At 32.8% G+C, this 27,971-nt stretch overlaps 1 protein-coding gene across 6 annotated transcripts in view; it reads left to right on the forward strand.

Annotated features, from left to right (window-relative positions):
- The first annotated feature begins 601 nt into the window (after positions 1-601).
- The window catches only part of LOC111054505 (nucleolar protein dao-5-like), a 42,167-nt gene continuing 14,797 nt past the window's right edge, over positions 602-27,971 (forward strand). The window contains exons 1-6 of one of the 6 annotated variants that reach the window (XM_039444292.1): positions 7,658-7,869; positions 14,370-14,371; positions 17,022-17,070; positions 24,319-24,377; positions 25,199-25,245; positions 27,022-27,072. In XM_039444292.1, coding sequence (XP_039300226.1) covers positions 17,034-17,070; positions 24,319-24,377; positions 25,199-25,245; positions 27,022-27,072 — 194 coding nt within the window. In that variant the 5' untranslated portion in view covers positions 7,658-7,869; positions 14,370-14,371; positions 17,022-17,033. Of the gene's footprint in view, positions 636-4,205; positions 4,463-7,626; positions 7,870-12,679; positions 12,699-14,369; positions 14,372-17,021; positions 17,071-24,318; positions 24,378-25,198; positions 25,246-27,021; positions 27,073-27,971 lie in introns of those variants that run through there. The other 5 variants (XM_039444287.1, XM_039444278.1, XM_039444271.1 and 2 more) reach the window with 5 other exon arrangements.

The following is a 27,971-nucleotide window of genomic DNA, read 5'->3' on the forward strand; positions in this document are numbered from 1 at the left end:
TACTTGGCATGTAAAAAACGTATTAAAAAACCCAGACAAAAATAATTTAATGTATTAAGGAAGTAGAAGGTTCCTAGGCGCATGTATACTACAATAAATTGCATGCACCAATCAAATGGTAGCAATTGATAGGCGGTAATAGTGAGCCGATTCAAATATATTTGTATATATTTGTATAAATAATAAGAGTTTATGAATTATTGTTGTACAGTTTATGTTTTGGATACGGCCCGAAGGCAGATAAATTATCAAAGATGTAACATAAGTAATAATTTAATAGATTGGCACGAACTATTTGAGCCTTGAATGGCGGAGGAACAGATTATTTTAATTTTATGTAAATTTGGAAATCGGAAGTGAAAATTGTGAATTAGAAAGGAGAACTTCCCCACTTGCCTGCCAACCACTACCATGAGATGTCACCAGAAATTGTAGAGCGCAATATCTTACTGTACCTTTTAATAACTTAAAGTTAAATCGAATTATTAATTTTCTCATAAGACTTTGTGATGCTATTGTAAAGCAAAAGTCATTTAAATATGTTCAATCCCTTGGAAGAGATGACTTCGGCCACCAATAATCCAGGACCACCAGGAGTTTGGATCGCCATCAGCAGCTCATAGAAAATCCAGCACGTAAGTGAATAATATTTGAAATAGTGATGGGGCGCCCTCAGTGCTTCGAAATGAAATAAGAAATCAAAGCTAGCTCGTCGAAAGGGTTTTAAAAATTAAGAAATTGGTAAAAACACTTGCGCAAGTTTAAAGATGGGATAAGAGATATTTTATTGGATAGTAACGAGTCAATTCATATATCAAAAGATACACCAATCAAAAGAATACTAAGTTCTAAGCTGATAATACAAATGTTCATATGATCATTAATTTTTATAATATTATTTGCGATAATATAATGTAGCTCTGATTCATTAGATAAATTGATCTATCTATTTCCGTCAGGTGCCGAATCTTGCACCCTGAGATATATTAGAAATTTATTAGAAACTATAGAAATTAATATATATTTTGATTATTGATTTGTCAATTTATCATGCTCTGATTTGAGAAGTTTATCTATGAAATAGAATTATCCAAATCGACAAGCATCAGCAAGTTGATGTCAAAGCTACATGCAGATAAATGCATATGATCATGAAGTGAAAGCACACGGTAGAGTTTCGTGCTATAGAACTCAAAAAATAGTATTAATCTGTGATATTTTATTGATTTCGTTTCTTGTTTTATTATATAATATTTTCTGTCGCTCTATATATTTTTGTTTTGATTTATTTTTTGAGATATTTGTTAATATATGTATCAAATTTTTTATGGTGTAAGTTCACTATTCATTTTATTCCTCAATACTATAGGATATATAGGATATTATATGATATAGATTATCAGTATTATATTATTGTGAAAGCTCATATCTGAGCCTATGAAGATTTTAATGAGATTATATCCTAGAAAAACCACGACCAGATTTTATAATTATTAAAATTACTCTCATGCTCTACCGATTGACGCCAAGCAAGAGGCTAAGCGTTATTCCACCAAAAGTAACGTGACAATGTATAGTAGCTGCTTTAAATTGTTCAAACTACCAGTACACAAAGTCAGTTACAATGTTGGTGTCCTTATACCAATGAGTCATTCAGTTTGATTTCGTTGCAGAAAACATCACCCACAAAGTATTTTTAGTGAAAAATATGAAATATATTTTAGTGATATTGTCAATATTTTTCAATGAGAAGACAAAATAGGTCAGAGGATGAAAACAATAAATTACTGACGTCTATTATTATATCTATAATACGAGTAGGCCTATAAGATAGGAAAGAACTGTCTTTTACACGTACGGTATTGGAAATTCACGAATGTCGCATCACGTCTGAACTACAGTACCGGTATGTATACTGGACTGTTTAACTTGAAATTTTGCATTTAGATTATTAATTTATCGAGGATGATTATAGGCCTATATTCTTCATTCTTCAAGTTTTCAGTTTGTCCAGTTTTTAATTCGTCATGCTTCCAGTTTGTTATAGGGTACTTTGCTAACTTTGCTTGTGAGTGGTCATAGAATAAGTTGAATACACTGTTTTTTCTATGACCACTCTCAAGCAAAACCCGAAGGTGATTTTGATCGAGTGAAAGAGAATTGAGGATAAACGTTCAATGTGGTTCGGAATATAATGCCCTACTACTTGATAATCAATTGGTACTATTTTTTATTTAATTTTTTTGCTGACCGAAAAGGAAAATATTGGGTCAATGAAAGATAAACACGAGTCACCTCAAGTAGGGACACCATATAGATATAGGAGGCTCTGCCTCAAAAGTTTCCTATTATGATTCAGATTCCTACTCTGCTCACTGACGTGGTAGAGTGTGATTCGGTTTCGGATTTCTGTTTTGAAAAAATCCCGCTGGGTAATGTGTTTAGTGGTCACTGACTTTGCTGCTCTCACGCCCAATCATCGGTCATCATCACAATAAGAAACTTCTATAAAGAGGAAGCTCAATACCTTGATAAGACTCTAGTTTTAATCTCTCCATACTGATTCTCATTCAATTGGAATTTCTCGATTAGATCGTAGATAAAAGGTACAAGTTGTTCGCTACTTCACAATGTGTGTTTACAAAGAGCGATAGAGATATAAAGAGGATAAAGCGATAAATATATTTCTATACTAGTAGTTCTGTGAACAGTAGACCTCACGCAGTATTCTCATTCTCAAGTACCTGATTGAAACTATAGTCCTTATGGAAATACAGCAATATAGAATGGCTTCTCCACACATCTGTGTAATCACTTGTCAGCTGATTTATGATGAATAATAATTCAGTAGTCTGATTTTTACTCTAAAATTGGCGTATGAAGGAGGCTCCTTTTTCCTTTTATATTATCCTTGAAATGCAAAATTTCCAAAAACCTTGTATATATATCAACGCGCAATTAAAAAAGGAACATACCTGTCAAATTTCATTAAAATCTATTACCGCGTTTCGCCGTAAATGCGCAACATATAAACATTCAAATATTAAGAGAAATGCCAAACCGTCAACTTGAATCTTAGACCTCACTTCACTCGGTCAATTATGTACTATACTCTATCCTTTTGATACCGCTGGAACCTGGAACGTCCGACCGCTCTCTCGGTGCATACACCCTTGAACTTAAACTCCAACCTTCCAAAACCAAGCTTTCCAGTGTCGCTTGATATTTATTCTCTCATGAATCTCTTTCTTAAAATTATTACTAGTTTACTCAATTAGATAAGTATAATTTGAATAAAATTTGAATGATTGAACACAGGTGAGAATCTTTCCCTGTTACATTGCAGCTTTGATAAGCTTTAAAATTGATAACATAAGTTGTGATCTGCAATTCACATTATAAATTATAAGGATGACCACTTCTACAATCCACTCCTATTTCCATTAAATATTATTCATAAGTTTAAATATAGTTTTAAAATATATATACTATGGAATGATATTGATATAAAATAAATATATTTTTAATATTACTAGCTTAAATGACATTGATATAACATATTTTCAATATTACTGGCATATTGCCATTCAGAAACAAAATTCTAAATTATTTAGAAACAAAATCCTAAATTTTCTTCTTAATAATCATATTAATATACAATCCACTCCTCTTTCCATTAAATATTATTTATAAGTTTAAACATAGTTCTAAAATATATACTCTGGAATGACATTGATATAACATATTTTTAATATTACTGGCATATTGCCATTCAGAAACAAAATTCTAAATTTTCTTAGAAATAATCATGAACTATTATTATATCAAGTATTCAAGAAAATATGCTTTTTCATGATGTAGACCTAATGATGATTGAGATTGAATATTTTGGTACCATAGTTAATTATATTTTTATATAGTTCACAACAGATTAGGCAATAATTTGCAGTTGAAAAAAGTAAGAGCTATTCGCTTTATCCAATGACAGACAAGGATAACGGTGTTAATTTGAGTCTTACTTTAATCTCACTTGATGTGTGTAATCTTTCAAGAACTTCAATATCCGGCTAACATTCACGACGTAGAACCGATTAATTTTATTTTGTGTGTTCTACGGCATTGATGTTTCTACTGTTGCAGAATGAGCTTCCTTCTTTGAGCACAAGCATAGTGGATTTTTCATAGGTTGGTATTGTGTGCATTGTTGTTTGTATTTTTGTAGGAAAATTTTTCTCGATAAGGTCTGGCAACTGGCAGTATTGTTTGTTCATGTTTGTTCAGGATTCAGGACTTCTTGTGAAAAATTCCACTTGTTTCCAGAATTAAGTGCTTCAGTTCAGATTCAGATTTAAAAAATTCTAAAGCCAAAAAAAGAGGAGTACAAAGAATTGGAGATACGATAATGATATTCTGCACGTGCAAAATTTAAGAAGTTGAGTTGAACCGGCATCTTTTTGGCCTTGTAAGTACTCTTCAAGTAAGCCTTGAACATTTCTAGTTAACTTAATACATTCATCAATAAACATAATTGTTTATCAAATTTAAATTTTGTTTTAAAGACATGAAATGATATTATTAAATAACCCAAAGATTCAGATGGATAAAATGTCTGTTTTTAATTTATTACTAATAGCCTACTTGACTTGGCTTACTGTTAGACTGTCTATTAATTTTTATGTGCAGACAAATTCACATTATGTATGAGATATTTTACTTTGTGATGGTTATTCAAAATGTCATACTTGTTTTAATTTTTTCAAACGTCCGTAATACTCATTGTTCTAAACAAACTCTACTATCAACTTTACAAGCAAGAAACGGTTGCAAAACATTGCAGATAATACTGTACGGTAACCTAAAAGTTAGAATGTTTTGAGTACCGTACTGTAAATTAACTAATTAAATATTACTAACAAATATAAAAATTTGCCTAACCTACAATCTTTTTACTGATACAATGGGTTAATACAGAAAACTAACTAAAGTTGTTATTCTATGCTAATGCTCAAAAGTAAAGCACGCTGTATCACTCATCGGGTTTGATGATAAAGATTTCGTCCTCCACCTAGGCTATTTGATTACTTATTTAAGAGTGGATGCACAAAACTTTAATTCTGATCTTCTTTCTTATGTTTTTTTTTAAATTTCATTTCAATCTAGATTTTCTTAAAATGAAAATAATTTTTTCCAACGTTTGGTAAGTGGTAACTTTAGTGGGTTCTAGAATTGTCAAGAGTCTTATGTAGGTTTCAATGAATAATTATTCAAAAGACAAATTATAAAATTTTGTTGATAAGACATCTGAAAAAGGTAAAGTGTTTTTGCGTGAAAAGGGTTAGTGGAACTAATGCTAGAACAACCTTACCTATGTACCAAAGTTTAATGTAACCTAATTAAGCCTAATTTGATGAAGACTGATAAAAAGCCTTATCGGGAATTTTTCCCTATGCTAACTTCCCATTCATCACCTGGTTGCTTTGTCGCAATCCAGTGTGATATGATTGGCAGTCTTTTAAGACTGATTGGTTCTCGTAACTTACGTGAGTTCCACTCCTGGCCTTCTTTGAAGGTCCTTCCGCTGAGGAAAGGGTCGCCAAGTTGCCTCTAGGGCGTCTGGCTACCCTTGACTCAGCCTCTTGACACACATTTGTGCCTGAAGTCTCACCCATTTCTGATCTCTTGGTTTTTTCTTTTTGCCCTTCCAAAACTTTGCTGGGTCAAAAGCCTTACCTCTCCCAAGAAGTTTTGTCTGAATGGCCGCCCTTCTTTGAGTGGTCTCTCCACTGACAAACTCGTGACCTACGTGAGTTCCACTCCTGGCCTTCTTTGAAGGTCCTTCCGCTGAAGGAGGGTTCGCCAAATTGCCTCTAGGGCACCCGGTCACTCTCGACTCAGCCTCTTGACCAACATTTGTGTCTGAAGTTTCACCAATCTCTGGTCTCTTGGGTTTTTCTTTTTCCCCTCCGAAACTTTTCAGGGTCAAAAGCCTCCCAACACGTTTTTTGTCCTTCTTTGGCTCCCGCGGTGAATTTTCTGTTGGGATTGTGTTTACAAAGAGCGATAGAGATATAAAGAGGATAAAGCGATAAATATATTTCTATACTAGTAGTTCTGTGAACAGTAGACCTCACGCAGTATTCTCATTCACAAGTACCTGATTGAAACTATAGTCCTTATGGAAATACAGCAATATAGAATGGCTTCTCCACACATCTGTGTAATCACTTGTCAGCTGATTTATGATGAATAATAATTCAGTAGTCTGATTTTTACTCTAAAATTGGCGTATGAAGGAGGCTCCTTTTTCCTTTTATATTATCCTTGAAATGCAAATTTCCAAAAACCTTGTATATATATCAACGCGCAATTAAAAAAGGAACATACCTGTCAAATTTCATTAAAATCTATTACCGCGTTTCGCCGTAAATGCGCAACATATAAACATTCAAATATTAAGAGAAATGCCAAACCGTCAACTTGAATCTTAGACCTCACTTCACTCGGTCAATTATGTACTATACTCTATCCTTTTGATACCGCTGGAACCTGGAACGTCCGACCGCTCTCTCGGTGCATACACCCTTGAACTTAAACTCCAACCTTCCAAAACCAAGCTTTCCAGTGTCGCTTGATATTTATTCTCTCATGAATCTCTTTCTTAAAATTATTACTAGTTTACTCAATTAGATAAGTATAATTTGAATAAAATTTGAATGATTGAACACAGGTGAGAATCTTTCCCTGTTACATTGCAGCTTTGATAAGCTTTAAAATTGATAACATAAGTTGTGATCTGCAATTCACATTATAAATTATAAGGATGACCACTTCTACAATCCACTCCTATTTCCATTAAATATTATTCATAAGTTTAAATATAGTTTTAAAATATATATACTATGGAATGATATTGATATAAAATAAATATATTTTTAATATTACTAGCTTAAATGACATTGATATAACATATTTTCAATATTACTGGCATATTGCCATTCAGAAACAAAATTCTAAATTATTTAGAAACAAAATCCTAAATTTTCTTCTTAATAATCATATTAATATACAATCCACTCCTCTTTCCATTAAATATTATTTATAAGTTTAAACATAGTTCTAAAATATATACTCTGGAATGACATTGATATAACATATTTTAATATTACTGGCATATTGCCATTCAGAAACAAAATTCTAAATTTTCTTAGAAATAATCATGAACTATTATTATATCAAGTATTCAAGAAAATATGCTTTTTCATGATGTAGACCTAATGATGATTGAGATTGAATATTTTGGTACCATAGTTAATTATATTTTTATATAGTTCACAACAGATTAGGCAATAATTTGCAGTTGAAAAAAGTAAGAGCTATTCGCTTTATCCAATGACAGACAAGGATAACGGTGTTAATTTGAGTCTTACTTTAATCTCACTTGATGTGTGTAATCTTTCAAGAACTTCAATATCCGGCTAACATTCACGACGTAGAACCGATTAATTTTATTTTGTGTGTTCTACGGCATTGATGTTTCTACTGTTGCAGAATGAGCTTCCTTCTTTGAGCACAAGCATAGTGGATTTTTCATAGGTTGGTATTGTGTGCATTGTTGTTTGTATTTTTGTAGGAAAATTTTTCTCGATAAGGTCTGGCAACTGGCAGTATTGTTTGTTCATGTTTGTTCAGGATTCAGGACTTTTTGTGAAAAATTCCACTTGTTTCCAGAATTAAGTGCTTCAGTTCAGATTCAGATTTAAAAAATTCTAAAGCCAAAAAAGAGGAGTACAAAGAATTGGAGATACGATAATGATATTCTGCACGTGCAAAATTTAAGAAGTTGAGTTGAACCGGCATCTTTTTGGCCTTGTAAGTACTCTTCAAGTAAGCCTTGAACATTTCTAGTTAACTTAATACATTCATCAATAAACATAATTGTTTATCAAATTTAAATTTTGTTTTAAAGACATGAAATGATATTATTAAATAACCCAAGATTCAGATGGATAAAATGTCTGTTTTTAATTTATTACTAATAGCCTACTTGACTTGGCTTACTGTTGGACTGTCTATTAATTTTTATGTGCAGACAAATTCACATTATGTATGAGATATTTTACTTTGTGATGGTTATTCAAAATGTCATACTTGTTTTAATTTTTTCAAACGTCCGTAATACTCATTGTTCTAAACAAACTCTACTATCAACTTTACAAGCAAGAAACGGTTGCAAAACATTGCAGATAATACTGTACGGTAACCTAAAAGTTAGAATGTTTGAGTACCGTACTGTAAATTAACTAATTAAATATTACTAACAAATATAAAAATTTGCCTAACCTACAATCTTTTTACTGATACAATGGGTTAATACAGAAAACTAACTAAAGTTGTTATTCTATGCTAATGCTCAAAAGTAAAGCACGCTGTATCACTCATCGGGTTTGATGATAAAGATTTCGTCCTCCACCTAGGCTATTTGATTACTTATTTAAGAGTGGATGCACAAAACTTTAATTCTGATCTTCTTTCTTATGTTTTTTTTTTAAATTTCATTTCAATCTAGATTTTCTTAAAATGAAAATAATTTTTTCCAACGTTTGGTAAGTGGTAACTTTAGTGGGTTCTAGAATTGTCAAGAGTCTTATGTAGGTTTCAATGAATAATTATTCAAAAGACAAATTATAAAATTTTGTTGATAAGACATCTGAAAAAGGTAAAGTGTTTTTGCGTGAAAAGGGTTAGTGGAACTAATGCTAGAACAACCTTACCTATGTACCAAAGTTTAATGTAACCTAATTAAGCCTAATTTGATGAAGACTGATAAAAAGCCTTATCGGGAATTTTTCCCTATGCTAACTTCCCATTCATCACCTGGTTGCTTTGTCGCAATCCAGTGTGATATGATTGGTTCTCGTAACTTACGTGAGTTCCACTCCTGGCCTTCTTTGAAGGTCCTTCCGCTGAGGAAAGGGTCGCCAAGTTGCCTCTAGGGCGTCTGGCTACCCTTGACTCAGCCTCTTGACACACATTTGTGCCTGAAGTCTCACCCATTTCTGATCTCTTGGTTTTTTCTTTTTGCCCTTCCAAAACTTTGCTGGGTCAAAAGCCTTACCTCTCCCAAGAAGTTTTGTCTGAATGGCCGCCCTTCTTTGAGTGGTCTCTCCACTGACAAACTCGTGACCTACGTGAGTTCCACTCCTGGCTTTTTTGTAGGTCCTTCCGCTGAAGGAGGGTTCGCCAAATTGCCTCTAGGGCACCCGGTCACTCTCGACTCAGCCTCTTGACCAACATTTGTGTCTGAAGTTTCACCAATCTCTGGTCTCTTGGGTTTTTCTTTTTTCCCCTCCGAAACTTTTCAGGGTCAAAAGCCTCCCAACACGTTTTTTGTCCTTCTTTTGTCCGCGTGAATTTTTGTCCTTCTTTGAGCAGTGGTCTGAGAAGCTCATCCTTCCTCTCCAGTTGGGATGATGTGATTGAGCTTACGTATCATACATGTCGTGATCAGTAGAAGCCTTCTCAAAGTTGATAGCCTCTACATAAGAGTGCAACGGAACCTCCTGTGTTCCTGAAGCACCCATTTCAGATTAAGGAACCTGCCCTGATGGAGCAGATCCAGTGGGTTTGAAGGCTAGGCAACTTCTGGAGTTGCCTTGGGGTTTGGTTTGTTCATGTGGTTTCCACAAACAGCTAGGAAAGTGGAGTCAACCCAGACAGAGCCCCGCATATCCAGGCAAGGCTAAATACTACAGGAGGGCGCCTGGTATCCTGCAGGCACCGTTAGATACACCATATAAAAGTGCCACCCATCAGCAAGGTCCACATAACACTTTGGGTTGGTCTAAGAAGAAGTAAGAATATGGCCAAGGAAGGCCGACAGATAGAAAAAGAAATGAAGAATGGCACAAAGCCAAGTCAATGAGAAAAGTTCCATTCTATAAATGAAAAGTTCCAAAGCATATCAAGAAAGAGAAGAAGGGCTTTGGGAAGGGGGTCCCTTTTAGTCGCCTCCTACGACAAGCAGAGATACTGTGGGTGTATTCTGGTTTTCAACAAATTCTTGAGTACTACGATGCTTGACTCAAAGCTCCCCCAACCCACCGGGGGCTAGGGTTTCATTGTTTGGTTAGGTTATGTTTTTTTGTTGGGTTGAGTTAGGGGTTTTTTTTGATAGGGTATGTTGGGTTGGGCAAAAGCAGGTTGATTTTTGCTTTGTTAGTTCAAGTTGGCTGGTTAGGTGAGGAGAAGGTTAGGTTAGATAAGGTAAGGTTAGGACTGGCTAGGAAAGTTTAGATCAGGTTAAGTTAGGCTTGCTTAGGTGAACCTCAGTAAGATTTGGTCAGACTTTGTTAGGTTAGCAATGAGCAGACTTGATTTCAGAATTTATTCAAGAATTCGAATTGTATTGTTATTATAAGAAAATGTGGTCCTTAGTGAAGGTTTTTTGCACCTTGTTTAACTTTGAAGTTCTTTCTACAATAATATTCCATGAACTTTTCAAAAACTTAACTTGTTCCATGGAATTTTTCATAAAGATTCTGAAAGTATTATTTCACTGTTCTACAAAAAAATAATTTTAATGAAATTTGTAATGTATTGACTATGGACTGTGCTTTTTATCTCCCTAGGTCACTAGGTAGCGGAACATCCACTCTTTGAAGGGGGCGTTCCATAGAACCTTTTTGTTAAAAAAATCCTTAGAAAAATGAACAATTCTAGCTTTTGAAAAACCATTTCAGTGTTTAATTTCATTTAATTACATCAATAACTGTAACCTATAAGTAAATGACTTTAGACTGGTTTATTGGATTCCTTGTTAAACTATAGGCCTACTCTTGATATCTACAAATTTGAAGAACCAAAAATTATTAAAAATACAAACCTAAATTTACATTATGATGAATCGTCGTCATCAATTATCCTACTGAACCTCCTTCGACTGCGCACAGGCCACCTAGCCAACTGCTCAATTATTGGACACTAATAGAAAGAAGAAAGAAATGAATACCTAACCTGAGAAATACTTAATAGATTTAGAATTTATGTTTCGTTTTTATCAAAGTTTTTTTGTGAAAAAAATACTGAGAGCATTTAGTTTATCATGTACTATGTCCTAGAAGTTTCCCAGTCAACAATATTAACAAAGAGCATACAACTTTTGTTTCGTAAATTGCAATTTCCAAATAAAATGTATAAATTTATTTTTATATTTATATAGCTTATATTCTGTTTACTAAATTGCCTCAATTGCATCTCCAATTAGATTATCAATATAGTTATCTTTATTCAACGTTAGGTAAAATTTTAAATTGAAAAATTATATGCTGTAACAATGAAAAATGATTAATTATCAAGAGATAAGAAGCACATCTGTTATCCACAGATCAAGGAAAACCACTGTGATAGTCGTTCCTTGATGATTATAGCCCTTTTTCTCACCAGAAATTGTACTCAATAAGTAGCCTACGTTGAACCATCTTAATTGACAATAAAAATGAAGAATTATATTCCTGTAATAATTCAGCCTTATCTTTTACCGAATAGTTCACTGGGAGAAGGAAAAAACTGTTAAGAATATTTCCACTTTCATTTTGCATTAGAGTTGAGTTTCCATATTGCAAAATATGCGACTACAATGTTGAAGAAGATAATATAAATTTGAATAAAATAAGCTAATACTGTCGCAATATAATTACGATGGGTTGTAAGAATTGAGTGAATAATCAATTAAGACGACGAATAATCACATTGATCTTACGTATTGAATAAATCAAGTTCTAAAAATATATTAGTTGCAAAAATCAGTAAATATATTTTCTATGTTTGAAAGCTGGAATACTATTGGTGTATTGTGTAAAACATAATATATATATCATTTAAATATAGGAATAAGTAATCTTAGAAATAGATTGGCTATTTAAGCTTTCGCACAGTAATTTCTTTCTCTTCAATTTAATTTCTTTTTCTCGTCACATCACTGATAATTCAATTATTGTTACTGGAGGCAGCTATTTATATTTTCGCCAGTAGTCGAGGGAAGTCCTACAATTTCAATGTTTGCTGAACGTAAGTAGGCCTACTGTTCAGTGTGATGTAGTCTGATTTTGAGGTATCTTATCTTACTTGATAACCGTCTTTGGCTTGCTCCAACTCGCTTCACCTTGATTGAAGTTTCTCCTTTGCTTTCTTGCAGTTCATTCAACTCCTGCTGAAGAGAACTAATTCCAAAACTTTATCTATTCTTCCATTTGTGTTTCTGTTTAAATATTGGTTTCAATTCTTGTCATAGCGTCCCGAATAGAGCACTCATCATCGTCGTCCCATCCGCACCGCACTTCGGTCGCACTTTGATTGAGTGCACGTTGTATGAAAGACACCCTTAGGCTTGGCACACAACAGTTAGTCAAGTCAAGACAAGACAAGACATGATCAGACAAGTTTAGTCACAATACTTCACATAGTTGCTGATGAAGACATTTCTAATTGCAATGTCTAATCGGTGTGTGCAGCTTCATAAGCAACTATAAGAAGTATTGTGTCTGATCATGTCTTGTCTTGTATTGACTAACTGGTGTGTGCCTGGCCTTACACACCACACATGTGACTTTTACGTCATTTGCGTCGAAGATTGTACTACATTTATCAGCCATGATTAGAGATACGAAAACATACACCGAAAACCCGAGTAAAAGAATAATGTAAGTTAAACTCAACAACATTTTTAGTACATTTATAATAAGTATAATACGCGTAGATTGTTTAAATTCGTCAATTCATGAAAAAATAATGTGAGTTCTAGACAAAATCGGGCAATCGACCGCACAATCTAACGCTAAGCGAACGAAGAAAATTCAAGCCAACTAAATTCAAAATTTATAGTTTTCATGTTTATTTGGACTAGAATTTTGTGAAAATTGTACACGTGAAATTCTAACCTCATCTTGGACTGTGTCACCTACAAATTTGGAAGAAAAATAGCACAAGGACTACCTTATTATTTTATCTACCAATGTTATTACATTAGTCTCATTTGTATTGCAAATAAATGAAATGGAGAGAGAGTTTTTAAAAATCAAGAAATGTAATTAATTAATCAACAAAATTATGCCTAAGCCCAATTATCCCCTTTCCCATCGCCTTCTATGATGAATCGTTATGATTCAAGACATCCCTGTATATCTATCTAATCCAGTATTGATGTTTTATTCTTGTTAATAATTAGTTCTATCTAAAATATTTTTCATCAATCAAGAAAATGTATATTTTTATGATTCATTTATGAATTCAGATATAATAAAATATCTAATCCAGATATGAATAAAACATCAATACTGGATTAGATAGATTTACAGGGATGTCTTGAATCATAACGATTCATCATAGAAGGCGATGGGAAAGGGGATAATTGGGCTTAGGCATAATTTTGTTAATAATTATATATATATATATATATATATATATATAATATATATATATATATATATATATATACTACATAGCATACAAACGATTCGGCAACGGTTTGTAGTTAGAAAAGGATAGAGTTACTGTATCTGCTTTGTCTAGTGACAGACAAGGGTAGCAAATCAATCTTAATCAGACGCTGACTTTGAAACGTGAATCTCACTATAACATTGTCGTCGATTTTGAAGGGTTAGGTTGTAAAGCTAGCAATAAGTAAGTAATAATTATTACTTGCTTCAATTTTTGCTGTCTATACTGCGTCAGGGTCAAATTTTGACCCTTTATCGAGGTAGATGCCCTACCTAACTATAGATATAAGTGTAGTCTAAGTAGTATAGTATAAGTATAAACCTGCAGCTTCATAGTACTTTGCTTCAACTATATTTGGACGGTATTCAGAGGTGGCGTATTTCAAAATCATGATTTTCACCCGACAAAAAATCATTGACTGACGTGACTGTATAATATTATAAAATAATAATGCTTTTCTGGACAGGGTAACAATTAGGCTATGAGAGTCTGCTGCACATTGAACAATCTCAAAAGTTGTTTTCACTTGAATAAAGGAGTCACTCGGCTCTTGTTTTGAATTGGAAATGCTCCTCATGGCTAACAGATCACTGAGGTTTCTCTTCTCTTCTAATTTTAAGCCTTCTACTAAATGCAAAGTCATATTGAATATTTATTTTTGTTTGAGGGATAGCACTGCCGTCAAATATCATTTAAAACATATCAATGTAATATTTTCAAAAATATGTTCTTCCTATAGCTTTTTCCACAGAAACCCTGAGCTCAAAATTTAAACTCTAGAAATTAGAAAACAAGATACATAAGAGCATAAATTCATACATTGTCATCATGTGCAATTCTAAATAATAATATTAATTTATACCTTTTCAAGCTAGATGTTTATCTATTCAGTCATGTAGAATACACTCATGTGAGAAGGCACAACAGGCTTATGCCCAAAATTGCCCCTTCTCAAATTTATACTGCAGTCCAATATTATTAATTCGTTTTACTTCCAGGTATTCAATGATACAATAGACCAAGACTGCTATTTCAGTTATAACCACTTCAGTTATTTTATTTCACACTGGTCTGTCATATTATCTGCCTCTCTGTTTAATATCTTACTCTTATCACATAAAGTTATGTTACACACAAATATTTATTTATCAAGCTAATGATTCTGTTTCGAAATTCTAATCATTTCCATAACCATTTAAGTTATGAGAAATCAAATGTTAGCTTTGCTTATCGTTCAACTCCTGAAATGAATATTTATCTAATTTATTTATTTAGTCTAGTTGTTATCTGCTTTTAACTTTCGATTTGTTTTTTAATTTTGTCTTTTTGTTGAAGATCTCAACTTTCACTATATCGATAGTATATCGATTCAATATTCATCAGTTCAATAGCTGAACTGATTGATTTTTTTAATAATATTAAAAATATATGACGGGAAGATTGTACATATACTATCGATATAGTGAAGGTTGAGTTCAACTAGAAACTAGTTGTTCAACTATTTTAAAGTTTTTTTAAAAATAAAGGGTGCTATAAGATTTTATTTTGTTTTATTAATTTAAAAAGTAGCCCATATCAGTAAGTGTTTTATCTTTAATATTATATTTTTTGTAAATAAGGAAATAATTTTAATCCTTAACCAAGAGGACATGAGTAGTTCTATATAAGAAGTCCAGTGTATAGATGAGCATCTAACAATAGTAACTGGTAATACTGATATTGCATGAATTGGAGATTATTCCTATAATTATAATAATACGCTATACCGATGATGATACAAAATCTGCTATACACCGCCATCCGGTGGCTTTGATATGTGTATCTGATACAGAATATGTATCAATTACAAAATAGCATCACCCAAGGACCAGAAGTCAATCAGTTTTCCGCTCACTTTTCTTATCAGTTTTCTGAGGCAATTTCAATTTCTAAAACACTATCAATCCTCATTTTTAATGCACTACTTGAAATAGCATACTTTGTCTTTGTCTTTGAGTTTTGCCTCCCATATGGCTTTTGGCATCTTGGCATGAGGTACAGCTTACTGCAAGCACTCATCTATAAATACTTGAAATTATTTAAAAGGCAGTACTTGATGCATCGGAGATGTCAAATGTATCCTTCATTTTTGTTTTCAGGAAATGAAATAATAGCCTACATGAAGGATTTATTCATATTATCTTCTAATTCTAAGCAAAACCAACTTGTGACCCCCCTGGGTTGGAGAACTCGCTCATGAACTGTTGTATTGTAATCTTTAGAAACCCGCAACCTTTAATTATACAGAGTTGGGTGGTGAAAATTATGGAAACAGCTAAATATTTCTTTCGAAAGAATAATTTGACAGTAGGTTTCATTGGGATCTTATTTGAAATGAAAAATTACTCTGTTGCTTCAACATTTTTGTCCCTCATATTACTCCAAATTCATTTCTTTAAATGGGAAGGTGGTCATGTGATAAATTATTTCAATACAGAGTTCCGTGGCTGGCCTAGCATGTCTTCTGACTCAATGACAATACAAACTGATTCAATACGATTAATATCAATTGAATAGAACAGAATAAAATAAATGAATTTCTTTGTTTAATATATTAAATAGTTACATAATACAGCTGTGTGTCGTGGTTTGATCATGAAATTTCTCTTCATGAAGTTTCTGTAGTTCTCTTTCCAACTCGAGTCTATGCAGTGCCGCCATTTAGGATCAATCCATTGCGTACCTATATAAAAATCAAGTAAACTCATTGCATTTGTTTTATTACATTTAATCATATTTAGTTCTTAATATGCACTTTTCATTGTAGAATAAAAATTAATGTATCTGTTTCGAACGCAGAGCTCACATATATTTGAAACTCTTGAAATATTCTTGCCTTTACTAGATTTTTTGCTGTACCCTAGGACCCCTAGGTGGTTGCCTAGTCTTTCAAGCCGGTCCTGACCTTTCCACAGTGACAGTTCAAAACTAAAATTGAAATAGGCCTTTTCAACAAAACCGAATCTCTGAAAACCGAGATCTCCAAACTTTCTCGAAATAGTTTATTTTAGGGTCCCTTTTATCGCTGTTGACTCCATTCTGTATAGGTCTAATACTCAATTGGAAAGCAAGAGGAAGGCCTGGCAGGGCCCTTTATCGAAAAGTTCTTCAACGTTCAATGTTTGTGTAAACAGAATTTTGTTTAGAGAGGAACAACTAGAGAATAAGCAGATGCTTTCAAAATCTTACTGCATCACTTGTGAAATTGCAGTTTCATAATCTAATTTTATGGTTGTGCGTAGTTCTTCTTTCCTATCTTTTCTAGCTGTGTCCAGTCTATCTACTTTTAACAGTGCATGAATAGACATAGATTTTATCCTAGCTTTTCAGAAAGGATGTATTAATTCGAATTTGGTATTATCTAAGAATTCATCTCGTAGAACATTCTCGTCTCTATTGTTATACCGTTTCCAGCTCTGAATTTGTCTACAATAAAAACTGCCATCTTACAAATGAAACAAGATTAAAAACTGTATTTTGTTTTTCAGATCTGCTTCAAAATGGAGCCGAACGTAGAGAATTTCATGAAGAATTTTTGTAAGTTTATAAAACATTTTAATGATTATTACTATTACCTAAACTCTAAACATGTGCTAAGCTTTGATAGTTTTGGTTCTTATTCATGTTACATGGCTTCAAAGTAAACATTATCTGACACCACTTCTCTTACATCTTCTTAAAGATAGATTATTTTCTATTCAACTACTTAGGTTTATTATTGGAATTGATCAAAAGAAATATCCTCGAATCATTCATTCCGTTATCCTGACAATTACTTTTTTATCTTCATAAAGAATTTCTAGGAAAATATTAGTTACCAGAGTTTTAATCTTTGCATGTCTTTGGTCTTTCTCAATAAATACTACGATGTGATTAGATTTATATTGTCTTCTTTGATATATGAAAGAGTTTATCAGTTGTAATTCAAGAAACTGTCTACTCAATTATAATTTGCTTTCGATAAGAAAAATAGTTTCGTTAACTGTAACGTTACTTACTGTAATGCATGATTATCTTTCATATCAACGGAAGAAGGAATAATCTGCATTATATATTTCCGGATCTAAAGATTCAGTATAAAGAGCCCGTTGTTTGAAAAATTAACTATTGCTTCATTTCACCCATCAGCAGATATTTTACTTTGCAATTCAATATTGAACTCGATGAGACCATGAAACTGTACTGTTCAATATGAACAGTGAGATAGTAAAATGGATATTGTCACATTCATACTTATTAAATTAACGAAAAACCTCAGTTTTACCTCATCTGAGTTTTATGAAGGTTCAACTAGTTTCTCGTTAAATGTAGTTTAATAATCAATTTTTCGTAGTTTAAACATCAAGTTAAAACGTTCCTTTTCTCATTCACGAAACTAGGATTAAGGCTGCTGAGAGAATATAATTTAATATTTCCAACATTATTTACATGTCTAGTTGAGTGTGAACGTGTTTTAAGCTACTGGATGTCCCATATTCTGCGTAACTCGTATTAGGTGATAATAAAGTAAGGGTGATAAGTAAAGTGAAGTTAGGAAAAGTTGGGTAGTTCAGTTAAGAAAACGGGAGGGAACCGCGTCTGAACTTAACTAAACATGTACCTTATATGATGTAAAAGTAAAATTCTATACCCATTAGATTATTGAATTACAATTGAAGCTAGGATAACAACTTTAGAAAAAAATACAGCAGCCTCCTCATGCCTTATGAGAATCGACCACATCACCTCTGCTCTGCCAATACAACTATAACTTGCTAAGGAAATTATTAAATTAGTTTCTCTGATAAGAAATGTTATTAAATTTGTATTTAACAATTTGATGTTATGCAATATACAGGCAATATTGCCTGTACCTCATCAAAAGTAATACAAAGGCATTAGCTTCACTTCTTTTAGATTCAATGAATCAAAATTAATGTTTTCTTGTATAGTTGTGATGGCAAAATAGTTTTCGTTTGAGCGATTCCTTCTCAGAAGCCTTATCCTACCGCCCTTTTGTAGAGGTGTATTGTACATTCGAAACAAATATTACATCTAATCTACGTGGATTTAAGTGACACTTTGCTGGACTGTATTCAGGGAACAAGTTCATACATATTTTTCCATGTTTCCATGTGTAAATGAAGAATAAAAGATGGCTACAGTATTACAGTTATTCTATTTTTTTAAATATGTAGAAAGTAATAGAGTTCATTGTCACGTTCTGGATTTGGCAAGTATCAATAGAAACTTTATAATAGTAGATCTAAATATGTATATTTATATTGTTTGACACTTGTGTGAAAGGAGATAGACACAATAAATGAACGGAGATCGGCTGGAGAGGGAATTGCACTTCAATAAGAACGTCTTATGAATCCAAAACGAATGTCTCTATTTTTATTAGTCTATTGTTTCTTTATCTACTTATTGTACGCTATGAGTCATGGTTAGCTCAGCAGCTCTTTCTCCGATGTTTATTTGCTAACGATGATTGATTGCCTTATCTCACTTTAGATAAGATTAAAGCATGACATTTTTGTCTCGTACCATACTGTTCTTCACTCTTTGCTAAGCTATTACAATATCTGCTGCTTATTCTACAATTCACAGCTTTATCCACAACCTTCATCTCGAACTCATCGATACCAGTCATCCAGTTGATTCATCAATCTATTATCAAATCGAAATTATTCTTAGCCCATCCTTGAATAATTTATTTCATTAAATTAATTAAAAGTTTATTACTGAAATTGGACTCAATGATGGAGTTTAAATATTAGTTTTAAATTACAATATAGAATAGAGCAAAAATTATGTATGGGTTTGAATAAATGAAAAGTGGAAATTTAATCAGTTATTTTTAATATTACCTCTATTAATATTAACTCCTCCCTTAACTCCATAATCAATGAATGTATTTGTGGAACATTTATATACAGTTCTTTCCAAGGGACATGAAACATTTTCAATAAAAAATTTTTACTAACCTCTCTATTATTTATATTCAATGGTTTCAAATAATAGAAAATGGCATGAGTACTCGAAACTAGTTGTGTTTACATAGGAATTATGAAGAGGGTACCAGTAATTGATATAATTGACCGAGCGAAGTGAGGTCTAAGATTCAAGTCGACGGTTTGGCATCTCTCTTAACGTTTAAATGTTTATATGTTGCGCATTTACGGCGAAACGCGGTAAAAGATTTTCATGAAATTTTACAGGTATATTCCTTTTTTAATTGCGCGTCGACGTATATACAAGGTTTTTGGAAATTTTGCATTTCAAGGATAATATCAAAGGAAAAAGGAACCCCCTTCATACGCCAATATTAGAGTAAAAATCTGGTGTTGCGCACTCACACAACTTTCCTTGCCGTTACGAAAATTGATCACTTGACGCTAGTGTTCTCGCACATCTCAAGTCTACTGTTCAAAGATCCGAGTCAGCTGGTGACAGGTCAATAACGCTGGAGACACACAAGGTCTTCATAGTGAATGATTTAATAGAATCAACAGTTGCCAAAAGTTTGCAAATAATCACATTTTCTCAAATTTTAAGCTTATTTTCAATTTTAGGTGAAAATGTTACTGAACATTAATTGTAGAAATTTTCATGCTTAATCTTATCCAATTGAATTTTTTTGTTTAAATTGTATTTGAAGCCTGATAATTGGGAATCTACAATCAAACTTTGTGTAGATGGGCGGTGCTCCTGAAATTTTTACAGATATGGGTCTTGTGACAGTTGACAGAGCTTATCAATGACTATTTCAGGTATAAATTTGATCAAAATCGTTGGATCCGTTTTCGAGAAAATCGCGAAAAACCCTGTTTTTGACAACATTTTTGCCATTTTAACCGCCATCTTGAATTGTATTTGATCGAAATTGTTCGTGTCGGATCCTTATAGTGTAAGGACCTTAAGTTCCAAATTTCAAGTCATTCCGTTAATTGAGAGATGAGATATCGTGTACACAGACGCACATACACTTACACACACACACACACACACACACACACACACACACACACACACACACACACACACACACACACACACACACACACACACACACCACACACACACACACACACACACACACACACACACACACACACACACACACACACACACACACACATACAGACCAATACCCAAAAACCACTTTTTTGGACTCAGGGGACCTTGAAACGTATAGAAATTTGGAAATTGGGGTACCTTAATTTTTTACTTTCCTTGCCCTATTACGTAAGGAAAGTATTACTTTCCGAAAAAAATTGAGGTACCCCAATTTCTAAATTTCCATATGTTTCAAGGACCCCTGAGTCCAAAAAAGTGGTTTTTGGGTATTGGTCTGTATGTGTGTGTGTGTGTGTGTGTGTGTGTATGAGTGTATGTGCGTCTATGTACACGATATATCATCTCCCAATTAACAGAATGAATTGAAATTTGGCACGTAAGGTCCTTACAATTTAAACAAACAATTTCAAGTGGAAAAGATTAAGCATGAAAATTTCTACAATTAATGTTCAGTAACATTTTCACCTAAAGTTGAAAATAAGCTTGAAATTTGAGAAAATGTGATTATTTGCAAACTTTTGGCAACTGTTGATTCTATTAAATCATTCACTGTGAAGAGATAGCAGACCTTGTGTGTCTCCAGCGTTATTGTCCTGTCACCAGCTGACTCGGATCTTTGAACAGTAGACTTGAGATGTGCGAGAACACTAGCGTCAGGTGATCAATTTTCATAAGGGCAAGAAAAAGTTGTGTGATTGCGCCACACCAGATTTTTACTCTAATATTGGCGTATGAAGGGGGCTCCTTTTTCCTTTGATATTATCCTTGAAATGCAAAATTTCAAAAAACCTTGTATATACGTCGACGCGCAATTAAAAAAGGAACATACCTGTAAAATTTCATGAAAATCTATTACCGCGTTTCGCCGTAAAAGCGCAACATATAAACATTTAAACATTAAGAGAAATGCCAAACCGGCGACTTGAATCTTAGACCTCACTTCGCTCGGTCAAAAATAAATAAACAAGTTAGTTTTCACGAGAAAAGCTCAATGAATAGATTAAGAAAATGTAAAATGTGTATGTGTGAAATTAATAAAAGTTTTATTGATTTGTATCAGGATATTTATTTAAAGAATAATATCCTACATTTTGGGGGCCCGTCCGGGATTGGATTGAAATGAACGGGATATCTGAAGTTTTGTGTGAAAAATGTCATATTTAGTAAGGTCAAAGAAGTGTGACTTGCAATGTGATCCAATTCCTTGCAATGATAACTTGTCAAATCCTTGCAATTGAGAATTATTGAAAATCGATAAACAAAAACTTGAAAGTATTAATGGTTATGTCAGTTTAAAATCTGTAGCCCACAATCATCTGCACATTAGAAATGGTGATGAGATGAAGGAAGAGGGTAATGATGAGGTGGAAAGGGAACTTAGATGGAGTAGTAGAGAGGAATATGGAATTGAATCAAATAATGAAATAAAGGAAAAACTTGGAGAACGGAATAAGAGTGTACAAAGAATGAGGAGAGATGAGAAAGATGTAGGAATGGAAGAAAGTCAAGATATAAATTTAGAAAGAAATAATGAAATATTGGCTAGTATTGAAAAAAAGTGAAATTGATAAGAATAGTAATTATAGAATGAGGAATATGTATGAATTGATGAATACTCGAAATTCAGAGGAATGGCCTGAAAGACATTCAGATGAGAAAAACATTGGTGGGAATGGTTTAATTGATAAGCGTGAAGATTTAGAAAGAGAGGAAGTGAAGTTGAATGCTGATGAGGGAAATATGATGAATGAAAATGGTGTAGTTGAGGCAAATCCAGGCACAAACTCTGATAATATTGATGGTTTGAATGGAATTGACAAAAAGTGTTTTGGAGACTGTTTGAAAAAATAAAATTCTGTAATAAATGATAGTGGAAGAAGAAATTATTTAACTAAATCTGATAAGTGAAGATGAGCGGAATGAACGTATAAGAAAAAACGTATGGATGAGAAAAGATTTATAAACCAGCAAGATTGGAGAGAATCATCACAATTTGATTGAGCTAGTGATGATGAAAAGCGTATCAAGAGAAAAAATAGATATGAACAAATTCAGGATATACCCTAAGTAAAATCTAGGAAACCTTGGGAAGGTTTTGTCATCAGACAAACAAAAGGCGAGCTGCATACTTTGAAAAATAGCAATCAGTCAAATCGGAAGCATTCAGTTTGAATGAAAAAGAAATCTATTGAAAACCAAAGAAAGTCATTCTTATCAAGCAGTATTGCATGAAGTGTAGTGTTATGTTTTGTTCACGTTCGTTTGATCTTGTGTGTTTTGTTTATGTATGTTTTATTTTACATGTTTTGTTTATGTTTGTTTTATTTAGTGAAGACTTGAGGGCAAGCCGATTTGTCAGAATGGCCGAGTGTAGGATATGAGATTTTAGCGATGTTAATTCTATTTTGACGTATGATATAATAATTATCATCATCATATGAGAGTAGACATGTGATTAATTCAAAAAGCAACATCGTTAATAAAATAAATAAACAAGTTAGTTTTTACGAGAAAAGCTCAATGAATAGATTAAGAAAATGTAAAATGTGAATGTGTGGAATTAATAAAAGTTTTATTGATTTAAAGAATAATATCCTACAAATAATTAATCAATTCAAGTAGCCCTATCAAAATACTTATTTTTCTTAGCTATTCATATATTTAATTTTATCAAGTTTCATTCTTCCTCTTCTTTTTTCTCTATAATAATTATTCTTTATCTTCACTACTTTCAATTTGTTGATTTTACTGTAGTAAATCTTGTTTGGCTGCTCATACCTGCGCAAAGGTATTTCCTTGCGTGTATTTTTTTCGTTCACTATTATCAGATTTGATAATAAATGAAATTAAGAAAAAATAGATTACCTAAGTCAATTAGCAAAAGTGTTGAAGCAGGGAAAATTGGACTGAAAGTAAATAATACAAAAACGAAATATGTCCATTTCACAAGAAATCGAGATAGCATAGACCAAGGCTCTCTCTCCAAGTGAACGGTCAGTACTTTGAAAAAGTAGACACTTTCAAGTATTCAGGCGTTGTCATTTCTGAAGAAAACATAGAAGTAACAGAAATACAGAATAGGCTAAACCTTGCGAACAGATGTTTCTGTGCATGCAACAAACTTATGACCTCAAAATTGTTATCACAAACTACGAAAATTAAAATATATAAAACCATTATCAGTCCAATATTGCTCTACGGTGCTGAGACATGGAAGTTAGATAGAAGAGAGGAAAGGAAATCAATTGTATTTGAGAATAAGGTCGTTAGAAAAATAACCTATAAATGAGGTAGGAGAGTGGAGGAAGAGACACAACAGAGAACTTTGAGACCTCCATAGGGAGCCAGATGTGTGCGAGTTCAAGTGTAGAAGGATCAGATGGGCTGCGCATGCTTTGAGAAGAAAAGAGGACAGCAATCTCAATCGAGTGTTGAAAAGAAATCCAGAAGGACGACGACCGAGAGGAAGACCACGACGGAAATGGTGGAGTCAAGTGAAGGCCGATATGGAGAGAATTGGAGCAACCGAGGAGGACGCGGGGAATCGAGAGAGGTGGAGGGGCTTTGTTGGTGCGGCTAAATATCTGCTTAGATATGTATGGCCATGGCAGTAAGTAAGTATTATCAGATTTGAACAATATGCTGAATATGATTTTCTCTTTTGATAAAGGAATAACATCTTATTTGATTTAATAATAATAATAATAATTTCATCTGTTACAGCTCAGTCGGCAGTCGCACCAGAGAAGCCTAATGCTGCAAGTAACTCTGCCACTACAATGGTAAGCAACTGTAGTTTATAAATCTTATTATTATGTTTTATTAAATTTCACTTGATTAAATTATGTTCTTATTCAAAGCTAAAAATGAATAGAAAAATCCTTATGTGTTTGTAAAGGTTGAGTTATTTTACAAGTGAGTTTACAATCAAGCAGTGCTTTCCGCTGGATGGTCATTCTAGTAATATATTTATCTACTAAGGTCCTAAAGAACCGAACAAATCTCCAGTTGAATCTGTATTATGATTGAATGTGTTTTAGATTTAGGGACAAGGATTTAGGGTCACAGGTCACAATAGTCTCATCCTGTTGGATTTTTGTTGAAAGCTTCAAAAACGTGAATTGAAAATTTTCAATTTTCACTTGATGTGAAAATTCCACCTTAGCTCTCTAGATCCTGCACTATTTCTCAAAATGCGTGCATGTTTTCAATGTTTTGTAATATTCAATTATTTATTTATGCTAATTCAATAATAAGTTTTGATCTTCTGTTCCTGAAATTTACTGTTTACTTGAATACCTGTCTTCATCCAATCAAGTCATATCTATTCTATCTCTCTCATTTGTATGTTTTTTTCACTAATTTATCTCAGAAGTATTTATCCAGTCGATGACCAAAGACTATAATATATTATTTGAGTCACGAATAGAGTTCTAAGAATAAAATTTTCTTCTAAGAAATACTATTAACAGTCCTTGAAAATAAGTGCATTAGGATATGGTATTTAATTAATTAGGTTAACTCACTAAACAATAATTTAACAATTCCTCATCATTTCTATTCAAAATGTTAGCTTGATTACAGTCCTTTTTCATTCTTTCAGAATCCGACGCCAGTTCCAGGAATTAGTTCTCCTTTTGATATGGCAAGGTAATTATTTCATCACCAAAATACAAATGGCTCATCAAAGTTGAGAAATTTATTTGGGAAAGTTTCGTTGTGTTAGCATTTGAATGTTACTGTACTCATATTTTATGAATATTATTACAATAGAGTAAATATAGTAAAAGAATATATCCCATGGTATAGGTCTTTTATGTTCCAAATTTCAAGCCGATTACTACTGTTTTGGCTGGGTGAGAGTGTAAGAATGGCTCAGTATGAGAAACTAACAGCATCACATAGCTTCACGAAAAAAGAACTATTAGGACTATAATAGGCTTGAGTTAACAGTGAAATTTGGAACATAGACGCCATCTTGTCTCTTATGATTTTACTAAGTGAACTCGAGAAGACTCATAATAATTCTGTTACTGGATTATTTATTAAATGGCATAATGTCCGCAGATTCATTCTAAAATATTATATTATTCATGATTGAATTCCATTATTATTTAGGTTTCTTAGAGCAACAAGTGAAATATATATTGATACTCTTTGATACATTTTACTTATATTTTATGGACTTTTATAGCAGCGAACTTGAAACTTGAGAAGCTTTCATAATGCTATAAATGGTTTCATTCAATGAATGTAATTTAGGCCGTAAAATAATTCTGATAGTATCCTCTTTATTAATATTCTAATACAAGTATTTTTGGGATAAAAATATACAGTATTTTCTAATTTTGTAGTTCACCAGTAAAATGAGTATTGACATTTTTTCATTATATTATATGGGTGATCTAAACAAAAGTATTGGTTTTCTCCATCATAATTTTGCTTTATAATCTGTAAAATCATGATGGTGAATCATAATAATTATTAATCAAATCTAATATTTTAAATAATTGGAGTTTTCCGCTGATCCTCTTTTCCCTTTTGGGAATTTGCACATTAATTGTTGTTGTATACTCCCTAATATCCTAATTCCATTCTTATTAGTATGCTATAGTGAAGTTTACGTTATAAAGTCAGCACCTGATTAACATTGGTTTGCTATCATTGACTGTCATTAGACGCAGCAAATAGCTGTATCATCTTCTAGTGCTGGAACGTTGCCAAATCGTGTGTTTACTAAGTAGAATTATAATAAACTACCAACATATTTTATTAAAATTATTAAACGTTATTATTATAAGCTCAATCAATACTTCTAACTAAAGAATGTGTAAGCCACATCTCCGATCATGTTTATTACTTTTCTAATTGAATGATATAATTAGTAACAAACTTTATTTCTACACACATTATAACGTCAGTGGAAATGATAGGAGGACTACAGGGTAGTCGAGTCTCTTAGCTGCACCGCTTTCTAGAGTAGATAGCATGACTCAAGCCATCGCGGTATATCTGATTGATATCAATAGTTTATTCTTATCAATAATGATAAATTTATTCATTCGTAAAGAAAATATAATATAGAATAAACATTTATCATGGATATTATATTTTCTTGACGAATGAAATATATATATTGATCATTATTAATGAGAATCAACTATTAATATCAGTCAGATATACCGCGATGCAATTGAATCATGCTATCTACTCTAGAAAGCGGTGCAGCTAAGAGACTCGACTACCCTGTAGTCCTCCTATCATTTCCACTGACGTTATAATGTGTGTAGAAATAAAGTTTGTTACTAATTATATCATTTAGTTGAAAAATAAAGTAATGAGAATGATCAGAAATGTATGTGGCTTACGCATTCCTTAGTTAGAAATATTGATTGAGCTTATAGCTACAGCATTTTCTTATTGCAGCATATGGGCTCCATTGAATTCTAATGCAGCATCAGCTCCATCTAGAGAAAGGTACATCCAAACTCTGTGAGAATTGATAATTTTTTTATAATTAATAATGGAATGCTATTAATTTATTGAGCTGTGCATTTGATTTAGTAGTTGTATTTTATTATTCATAAGGGTAAATATTAAGTAGAGTAACATATTCCTCTATATCTGCTGTAATTCTATTGTTGATTGCTAACTTGCCATCAATCAGCACTAACTTTCTAATGTATTCTTTTCAATATATTAGAGGAGTACACATTTTCTATCTCTTGTTAGAATACGTTGAACGAACCTATTGCTCAATCTGATAGATACTAGGCATGTCTGTAATGTACGTGTGCTGAGGCGTTGACGGTCGGAAGGAGTTCAATTTTTTATTATGTAGGCTACTTTGGTCAGATTCGTTGAGATCATGAAACAAATAAACTTTGGAAATTAACTGTAGAAAATAAATTACAGATTCGAACGCTTCTCATTTAGGACAGGACTTTGAATTAAACATCTGATTTGTTTGTCCACAATCTATAGTTTCCGTTGACTGCTTCGAAATCAGCAATTGAAGATTGAAGCCAGGACCTCCTTATATAGGAATACTGTATACAGTAACTACTGTAGGAGGCCCCGTTAAAGCACAAATTGAGTTGATTTTGAACTTGTTGACTGGTATCCATGGAGATTTCTTGCCTATAGTGCGCGGTGCCTATCGCTTACTTTTTGGTTCACTTTCATAAAAGTCTCCACTGCCACTTCCCTTCCATTGTTCTCTGTTTCATGGTTCAGAACCGTCGACGCAACTACATATTTCTTTGAAAAATACAATAGCAGGTTGAGGTTTAGAATGAGGCATAAAATGCATATTGATGGTATTTGGGTTGTACACTGTACACTTAAACCACAAGGCAGTCTCAAGAGTTGTATCA

The sequence above is a fragment of the Nilaparvata lugens genome, chromosome 1 (genome assembly GCF_014356525.2).
Source record: "Nilaparvata lugens isolate BPH chromosome 1, ASM1435652v1, whole genome shotgun sequence".
NCBI classification, from domain to species: domain Eukaryota; kingdom Metazoa; phylum Arthropoda; class Insecta; order Hemiptera; family Delphacidae; genus Nilaparvata; species Nilaparvata lugens.